Below are 10,255 nucleotides of genomic sequence, written 5' to 3'. Positions count from 1 at the left end.
AATGAAGGGCGGGAGCGTGGAGGGTAAGGAGCGGGAGCGTGGAGAATGAGGGGCGGGAGCGTGGAGAATGAGGGGCGGGAGCGTGGAGAATGAAGGGCGGGAGCGTGGAGAATGAAGGGCGGGAGCGTGGAGGGTAAGGAGCGGGAGCGTGGAGGGTAAGGAGCGGGAGCGTGGAGAATGAGGGGCGGGAGCGTGGAGGGTAAGGAGCGGGAGCGTGGAGAATGAGGAGCGGGAGCGTGGAGAATGAGGGGCGGGAGCGTGGAGAATGAGGGGCGGGAGCGTGGAGAATGAGGGGCGGGAGCGTGGAGAATGAGGGGCAGCGTTGCTGGGTATATAGAGGTGTCACAGAAACTTCATGTAGTTATCAGGAAAAGTGTAAAACCTTATGAAATATTTTTAATTGGCCGTCAGTAACCTGACTAAAAAGAGCGAAAAATACTGAAGAGGCAAAATGTGAAAGAACAAACGTGTGTCAGTCTCAGAAGTCTTGACTATGAGTGTAGGGCTGCTTTATGAGATATGGGATATTCTTCTGTGCTTGTCCCTGCTGTGTTGTACTGAATTGTTATATATGTTACATCAGGATGGAGATCTGACTGATATTAAGCTGCAGGATGAAGAGCGGATAATGAACGATCAGCCATATATGAGTAACATGAAGGAGAAGATTCCACGAGACGATACTACAGGTGTGTAATAATGACTATACACAGTGATATCACAGGTGTGTAATAGTGAATATACATAGTGATATCACAGGGGTGTAATAACTTTACAGTGATATCAGAGGGGTGTAAAATTGACTATACACAGTGTTATCACAGGGGTGTAATAATAACTACAGTGATATCACAGGTGTGTAATGACTACAAAGTAATATCTCAGGTGTGTAATAATGACTATACACAGTCATATCACAGTGTGTAATAACTATATACAGTGATATCACATGGATGTAATAATGACTATACACACAGTGATATCACAGGGATGTAATAATGAATATACATGGTGATATTACAGGGGTGTAATAATAACTATACAGTGATTTCATAGTGGTGTAAAATTGACTATACACAGTTAAATCACGGGTGTAATAATGACTATACACAGTGTTATCACAGGGGTGTAATAAAAACTACAGTGATATCACAGGTGTGTAATGACTACCCAGTAATATCACAGGTGTGTAATAATGACTATACACGGTGATATCACAGTGTGTAATGACTATATACAGTGATATCACATGGATGTAATAATTATTATGTACAGTGACCTCACAGGGGTGTAATAATGACTATACACACAGTGATATCACAGGGGTGTAATAATGAATATACATAGTGATATCACAGGGTGTAATAATGACTATACATGGTGATATTACAGGGGTGTAATAATAACTATACAGTGATATCACAGGGGTGTAATAATGACTACACATAGTGATATCACAGGTGTGTAATAATGACTATACACAATGATATCACAGTGTGTAATGACTATATACAGTGATATCACATGGATGAAAATAATGAATATGCACAGTGACCTCACAGGGGTATAATAATGACTATACGCAGGGACATCCGGGGTGTAATAATGACTATGCACAGTGATTGCACAGGGTTGTAATAATGATTATAACACAGTGTTATCACATGGGTGTAATAGTTACTATACAGTGATAGCTTAGGTGTAATAATGACTATATGCAGTGATATTGCAGGGTGGTAATAATGCCTATACAGTTATCAAAGGGGTGTAATAATGAATTTATACAGTGATATCACAGGGGTTTCATAGAATCGTAGTTTTGGAAGGGACCTCCCAGACATGTCTGTCCAGCCTCTCTTTGAATAAGAGTCAGTAATAAACGGTCATAAAGGAGCGCTTAGGAAGCAACCAAGGGGCAGACAAGCATGTCAGGTCTCCACCGCAGCTCCAGCCAAAAACCTCCAATGGAGGATAGGAGCAATGAGAAAATGGAAACGGTCTTAGGAGCGCAGGAAAGAGACTCAGACAAGAGATGGGTTTAAACCACAGCGTGTTTCAATGGAGGATCCGTCTTCATCAGGTGGAAGTTTATTAATGACATAGGGGATGGGGTATTTAAATGGGAAGCAGCCAATCACAACAGTCAAAAGAGTCACATGTTATGATAGTCACATGTTACGACAAGATGACATCATATATTATTAAAAAAAGACATAAAAACAACCTATATAAAACGTGAGATAAAACAGCATGAGTTAAACAAGTTTTAAATGTATAAAATGTGCAAAAGGGAGCAATAAAATAATATAGATAACAATGAATAAAATTATTAACAGGTTAGTAGACCAGTAAAAATACCAATAAAAAAGCGAGAACCCATATTAATAATAAAAACATGTACAATAGCATCTAAGTAAAATGCACTGATGATAAAAAGGCAAATAAAGTTATCTGGTCACTTTATCAATAGTTAAATTCAGACCTTCAGGGGCAAGTGTGCCAAGCTTGAATATCCAAAAGCTTTCTCTATTGATTAAACTGTTGAAGCGATCAGCCACGGTATCAGGTATGTGGTCAATAATCATTAGTTTCAAAGTTTTTGGATTTTTTTGATGCACAGTTAAAAAATGTTTAGAAAGGCTGTGCAGGAGAAAGCCATTTTGGATATTCTGTCGATGCTTGTTCAATCTAGCATGCATCGTTTGTATGGTTCGACCTACGTACTGTAGGCCGCAACCACATTCAATCAAGTATACCACAAAAATGGATTGACAGTTAACATGAAAATTAATTTTATATGAGGTACCTGTAGTGTTGGATTTAAATTCATGTACCCCATTTAAAATGGAGGTGGAGCAAAGACATTTGGGGGCTCTACATGCATAGCAACCAGGGTTCAGAGAAATTGGGAGAGAGGATAGGGAGCATTAACTCAAGGTGGTGGTGCTTGGTGCAACAAGGTTCCGTAACGTGCGGTTTCTGCGGAATACCGTTCTAGGTCGGGGGGGAATATGCTTGGTCAGAACTGGGTCCCCTTTCAGGATGAACCAGTACTTGGTAAGGAGGTTCTTTATCAACCCATAGGATTGGTTGAAAGTGGTAGCGAAACTCCATCTACCTAGATCCGTACCAGAAGAACAAGCGGGTTTATTACTCATAATCTTGCTTATACAATCTTTCTGTGTGAAAGTTTTGGCTCTCAGGAATGCATCTTGGACCAATTTTTTAGGGTACCCTTTCTGCTGAAACCCCGCGGCACTGAGCAAGCCGCTTCCCTGCAGGACCCCAAAGGCCCCCGCGGCCATATTGGATCCAGGGGCCTGCAGGGAGGAGGCCCTCGGAGTAACGCGTTGCTCCAAGGGTCTTAGGGAAGTACGCAGGGAGCCTCCTCCCTGCGTGATTCTTCCATATGCCCCTGGTACACTGCGATCATGTTTGATCACAATGTGCCAGGGGTTAATGTGTCGGGGGCGGTCCGTGATCACCCCTGGCACATAGTGCCGGGTGTCAGCTCTGATAATCATCTGACACCCGGCCGCGATCAGCTGCGCCCCCCCGTGAGCGCAGCAGATTGCGGTGGCATACTATCCCGTCCACGGTCATACGGGCTCGGGTCCCGTGGACGGGATAGTACGTCACATGTCAGAAGGGGGTTAAAATGTGGTGCCCAAAACTGGACACAGTATTCCAGATGAGGTCTGACCAAAGAGGAGTAGAGGGCAATAATGACTTCATGTGATCTAGACTGTATGCTTCTGTTAATACATCCTAGAACTGTATTTGCCTTTTTTTGCTGCTGCATCACACTGTTGATTCATGTTCAGTCTGTAATCTGTTAGTGTACCCAAGTTTTTTTCACATGTGCTGTTGCTTAGCCCTATTCCTCCCATTCTGTATATGCTTTTTTCATTTTTATTGCCCAGATGTAGTATTTTCCCTGTTAAAAACCATTCTGTTAGTTGCTGCCCACTTCTCCAGTTTATTTATATCTTTTTGAATCCTCTCTTTCACTTCTCTAGTATTAGCTATCCCTCCAACCTTTGTGTCGCAAATTTAATCAGTTTACCCTCAATTCCTTCATCTAAATCGTTGATAAAGATGTTGAACAATACAGGGCCCAGGACAGAGCCCTGTGGTACCCCACTTGAGACATTCTTCCAACTGGATGTGCAGCCATTTACGACCACTCTTTGGGTCCGATCACTAAGCCAGTTATGAATCCACCTAACAGTTGCCTTGTCCATTCCATACTTAGTCATTTTTTCAATAAGGATTGTATGAGAGACTTTGTGAAATGCTTTGAAGTCAAGATATACTATATCTACAGCATTTCCCTAATCCACCCAGTCAGTGATTCTGTCATAGAAGGAAATTTAGTCTGACATGACTTATTAGTTACAAACCCATGCTGATTCTGTTTAATCACTTCATTCTTATCCAGGTACTGATATACATGTTATTTAATAATTTGTTCAAAGATCTTTCCTGGTATAGAAGTCAGACTCACCGGCCTATAGTTGCCTGGGTCCACCTTCTTGCCCTTTTTGAAGATAGGAATAACATTTGTTCTTCTCCAGTCTTCTGGGACTTCTCCTGTTCTCTAAGACTTTTCAAAGATTATGGAGAGTGGTTGAAAAATTTCTTCTGCTATCTCCTTCAGTACTCTGGGGTGTAAGTCATCTGGACCTGAATTCATTTAGGTTAGCTAAGTGTTTCCTCACTATCTTTCTGTTTATATATATATATATATATCCTGGATTCTTCTATTCCCTTAATAGGACCGTGAAAATCAGTTGATATTACATTTCCTTTCGGAGAGAAAACATGCAAAATAGAAATTTAAAAGTTTGGCCTTTTTTATTGCTTTTGACGTCTCTTGCAAGCCTCAATTCATTGTCAGCTTTAGATAATCTGATTCATTTTTCAAGATTTCCCATCCTTCCTGGACATTTTTGTCCTTAAGGATATCCAGCCATTGGATCTCCCCAATTCTCTTTCTGAATCCCTTAAAATCTGCCTTTCTGAAATCTAACCTTGACGTCTTCCTCCTCTAGTTATCCAAAATTCTAAAATAGCATGGTCGCTACCTTCTAGGGTCCCAGCCACTTTTACCTCCTCAACCATTTCCTCCCTGTTTATAAGGATTAGATCCAAGGTAGCAGTTCCCCTTGTTTTCTCCCCTACCTTTTGGAAGATAAATTTAGCAGCAAGAGAGAATAAGAATTTCCTTGACCTGTTCGTTTTGCCTGAGATAGATTCCCAACAAATATCAGGATAGTTGAAATCTCCCATGTCAACTATGTCATATTTTTTTTTGGAGAACTTGGCCATTTGATGCATAGGGGTTTAATAATGACTATACACAGTGATATCACGGGTGTAATGACTATATACAGTGACGTAACCGATGTAATCATGACTATGCACAGTGACATCATGGGGGTGTAATAATGACTATGCACAGTGATCGCACAGGGGTATAATGATTATACAGAGTGATATCACAGGGGTGTAATAATGACTATATACAGTGATAGCACAGGGGTGTAATAATGGCTATACACCGTGATATCACGGGGTGTAATAATGACTCTACACAGTGATGTGGGTGTGTAATAATGCCTAGACACATTTATCAAAGGGGTTTAATAATGAATATATATATAGTGATATCACAGGGGTGAATTAATGTCTATACACAGTGATATCACAGAGTGTAATAATAACTATACAATGATAGTGTCATGATCTGGAGCGGGACTTGCTCATGCACGCGGGCGTACCAAGGCAGGTGGGAGGAATGGTGCCCCACGGAGCTGCTTGGTGTTCCCCGAGGTGAAGGGGTGCGTTCCAGTGATGAGCAGACTGATGTAGAGTCCGCGGGGTTTACGCCAAATCTTCAAATACCACCATAGAAGCCGCCCCTCCTGGCCGTGTGGAGGCGGCCAGTGAGTGTATATTTCCTCCATATGCGTTCCCTCTCCTCCTGGTGTGAGCAGCAGGTGTGCTGCGGGGGAGTAGGGACAAATCTCAACCCTCGCCATTAACCAACCCTGGGAGGTGCAGACCTCATGGTGAAGAGGGTTGGAGGGTGGTGACCCCTTGGTGATTTGCGGGGGTTTGAGTGTGGTGATGCAGGGGGGCGCCTCTGCTGTCTAGTTCAGAATGAGTTCACCAATTATGACAAACGAATGTATGCAATAAACGTTCAGGTCCGGACCTGTGTGTGAACGAGCATGTATGTGTGCCACCAAAAAACATCGTGGAAGTGTGTTGTGGAGCCTGATCAGCTCATAACAAACAAACATACACATACATAATTTCGTTCCCCAGGTCGGCGCTCTGGAGATGAGTGGTGCCTCCAAAAGGAACTTTATTGCCAATACCAGCGGTGTGTTTGTCATAAACCTGAAGTGTCAGGTAGTGGTGGGGTGAACTCAGGATCTGGGCGTCCCCGCTGTAGGTGTTTCCCTAATGAGGGGTGGTCTTGAGGGTCCAGAGGCCCCTCATTAAGGGGGGGGTACTGTCATGATCTGACAGTTTTAAATTGCACTGGGTGAACTTTTTTTACTTTGGAAAGTTCCAAGGTGTCTTGACTGTCCCCGGTGGTGGTTAGCAGTATTGCACTTTAGGTTTTTGTGCACTTAATTAGGGATCAGGTGTGACACCCTATAAAGGTGTGCTAGGGGGTGCAATCACTGCCTGTGATATTGTGAGTTTGTGTTCACTTTGAGTTGGAGAGCCTGGATGAAGGATGGAGCTGGTGAGGAGTCCTGCGCAGCTTAGCCAGGGGGGATGTGTTTCAGCTATTGTGTCTGGACGAAGGGCTGGCATGGCGTGGTGGAGTCGCAGTGATGGTGTCAGCGGGAAGTGTCTGCATGGGCTGGTGGAGTGGCGACTATGGAGAGTGGCACTCACCATGTGGGACTTGGCCGCTGAGCTGGACTCAAGCATGCTCGACTTCGTGTCAGCAACTGAACACATCCTTGGGACTCTGGTTCTAAGCAGCTGCAACTGGTGGTGGACTCTGCTCCAAGGCTGCACTAAGGTGAAGGATCCTGTTATGGTGATGGATCCGGGTGGAGGAGAAGATGCACTCAGGTGGAGGGCTCTGTTGCTAGGAGCGCACGCAACAGAGCAAAGCTAAGTGGTGTTTCCCCTGTATTGTCTCTTTCCTCATGTGTGTTATTAGTGCAGTGGTGGGATTAGTCTCTGCACCGACCCATTCCCTAGTGAGGGTTTAGGGTCAGGGTGAGCAAGGGCGTTAAGGTACGCGTGCGGCGACAGGTTCGGAGCCTGTATAGGGAATGTCAGGAGTGCAGGGACACTGGCTCAGGGGAGCTTAGGAGGTCTCCATGTCCCCTTCCCTATCGCAGGGCCCACCATTGTTAAAGTTTCCCAGGTTCCCCCTTTATTATTTAAATTCGCCGTACTGGAGGCGGGGTTTCCAGATTTTATGTATATAACGTGTAATACCCAAATTCGCCAGGTGGAGGCGGCGTATCCACCTGCACGTTTTATTATTTAAATGCGCCCCACTGGAGGCGGTGTATCCAGGGTCACGTGTGTCATATGGGTTCGCCTTGCGGAAACATCTGCGTCCTGACACACGTGATCATGACAGATAGCACAGGCATAATAATGAATACATACAGTGATATCACAAGGGTGTAATAATGACTATACATATTGACATCACAGGGGTGTAATAATGACTATATACAGTGATATCACAGGGATGTAATAATGGCTATACACAGTGATATCACGGGGTGTAATAATGACTACACAGTGACCTCTTAGGGGTGCAATAATGACTATACACTGTGATATCACAGGGGTGTAATAATGATTTTACAGTGATGTCAGATTGGTCTAATATTGACTACAGTGATATCACAGGGGTGTAAGAATGCCTATACACAGTGTTATCACAGGGGTGTAATGGCTATACACAGTGACCTCACAGGGGTGTAATGTTGACTATACATAGTGATATCAATGTGGTGTAATAATGAATATTCACAGTGTTGTAGCTGCTTTTTGTTCTGACCAAGAGTCAGGTCTGCCAGATCACCAGTGAGTCCGAATTAGGAGTTTTCGCCGCCCTTAATTTAGAAGCGCTTGGAGACAAAACATGGATTTTTGTGAGTACTCACCGTAAAATCCTTTTCTCCGAGACGCTCATTGGGGGACACAGAGACTGTGGGGTGTGTGCTACTGCCGTCTGGAGGCTGACACTAGGCATACAAAAAACAAGTTGGCTCCTCCTCCACCGCATACACCCTCGCCCCTATAGCGGGCGGAAACCAGTTTAGTGCAAAAGCAGTAGGAGGACATACAAAAATTAGCCTTAATGCAATAAATCATATGTCTGAAAAAGGGATCACCCTGTCTTAAACAAGAAAATATGTTAAATAATAAGTATGAGCCAACCGGCTATCAGGGTGGGTGCTGTGTCCCCCAATGAGCGTCTCGGAGAAAAGGATTTTACGGTGAGTACTCACAAAAATCCATGTTTCTCCTTCGTCTCATTGGGGGACACAGAGACTGTGGGACGTCCTAAAGCAGTCCCTGGGTGGGATAACACTCCCGATCCAAGCACGCATGCTTTCCTGTTTAAAGGTGTGCCACTGCTGCTTGGAGAATTTTTCTGCCCAGGCTCGCATCTGACGAAGCCTGAGTATGCACACTGTAATGTTTACAAAAAGTGTGCAGGCTGGCCCAGGTTGCTGCCTTGCATACCTGTTCTGCCGAAGCCTGGTGCCGAAGCACCCACGAGGCGCCCACTGCCCGAGTAGAGTGCGCCCTTACTCCAGCTGGAACTGGCGTGCCTCTAATACGGTAAGCCTCCTGAATGGTTAGGCGAATCCATCTGGCTATGGTTGACCGTGAGGCTGCGAGGCCCTTCCTGCGCCCTTCGGGGATCACAAACAACAAATCCGTCCGGCGGAAAGGTGCTGTCCTCGACACGTATCTCCAGAGAGCTCTTACCAGATCCAATGTGTGGAGCGCCTTTTCCACCCTGTGAACTGGCGCTGGACAGAAAGAAGGCAGCACAATGTCCTCATTAATATGGAACGAGGACACCACCTTTGGTAAAAAAGGTGGCGGAGGCCTAAGGACTACCTTGTCCTTAAAAAAGGTCAGGAAAGGGGCTCTACAAGATAACGCTCCCAACTCCGATACTCGCCTAATGGATGTTATGGCTACCAGGAACACAACCTTTCTGGATAGATATGCCAATGAAACATCCTGTAGTGGCTCAAACGGAGCCTCCTGTAGTACAGACAGGACCAGATTAAGATCCCAGGCCTCCAATGGTGCTCTGAAGGGGGGTACTAAATGAACGACCCCCTGCAGGAACGTTCTGACCTGCAAATTGGTAGCGATCTTTCGCTGAAACAGGACCGACAGGGCCGATATCTGTCTTCTAAGGGAACTTGGCGCCAAACCTGCGTCTAGGCCAGACTGAAGGAAAGCCAGTATGTTGGGCACAGAGAAGGACAATGGCGGAACCCCGTGTTCCCGACACCACTGGAAGAAAACCTTCCAAGTGTTATAATAGATCCTTGCCGAGGCTGGCTTTCGGGCCCTTACCATTGTCGCGACTACCTCGCGCCCAAACCCCGCCTGGGTCAGCACCCAAGATTCAATGGCCACGCCGTCAAACGGAGGGCCCCTAAGTTCGGGTGGCAGATCGGTCCCTGGGACAGTAAATCTGGTCGTTCCGGTAGCCGCCATGGTACATCTGCGATGAGCTGTACCAGATCCGCGTACCATGCCCTCCGGGGCCAGCAGAATTGCCGGAACCCCCCCTGTCTTGATCTTCCTGATAACCCTGGGGAGAAGTGGCAGCGGCGGGAACAAGTATGGGAGCCGAAATTGGTTCCAGGGTATCACCAATGCGTCCGCTGCGATTGCTTGCGGATCCTGAGACCGGGCGACAAACACGCCCACTTTGGCGTTCTTCCTGGAGGCCATCAAGTCCACGTCTGGTGTTCCCCAGCGCTGGCAAATCTGCTGGAACACCTCGGGATGTAGTGACCACTCCCCGGCCGTGATGTCCTGGCGGCTTAGGAAATCCGCTGCCCAATTCTCGACGCCTGGAATGTGAACTGCTGAGATCATCGAGTGGAGCGGAGCACATGTCCCACCTCGCGCATGGTTGCCCTGCTGCGTGTGCCCCCTGGTGATTCACGTACGCCACTGCCGTGGCGTTGTCCGACTGAATCCGAATCGGGTATCCTGCTAG

At 45.8% G+C, this 10,255-nt stretch overlaps 1 protein-coding gene across 1 annotated transcript in view; it reads left to right on the top strand.

Annotated features, from left to right (window-relative positions):
- Positions 1–304: 304 nt before the first annotated feature.
- LOC141076751 (uncharacterized) overlaps positions 305–10,255 on the top strand; it is a 29,160-nt gene continuing 19,209 nt past the window's right edge. Inside the window, exon 1 of the mRNA XM_073564039.1 lies at positions 305–689. Within this exon, the coding sequence (XP_073420140.1) occupies positions 494–689 (196 nt within the window). The 5' untranslated portion in view covers positions 305–493. The remainder of the gene's footprint in view (positions 690–10,255) is intronic.

The sequence above is a fragment of the Dendrobates tinctorius genome, unplaced genomic scaffold (genome assembly GCF_039654945.1).
Source record: "Dendrobates tinctorius isolate UK_male_01 unplaced genomic scaffold, ASM3965494v1 ptg000423l, whole genome shotgun sequence".
Classification (NCBI taxonomy): Eukaryota; Metazoa; Chordata; class Amphibia; order Anura; family Dendrobatidae; genus Dendrobates; species Dendrobates tinctorius.
Note: the sequence above shows the minus strand (reverse complement) of the source record. Positions and strands in the feature narration are given on the sequence as shown.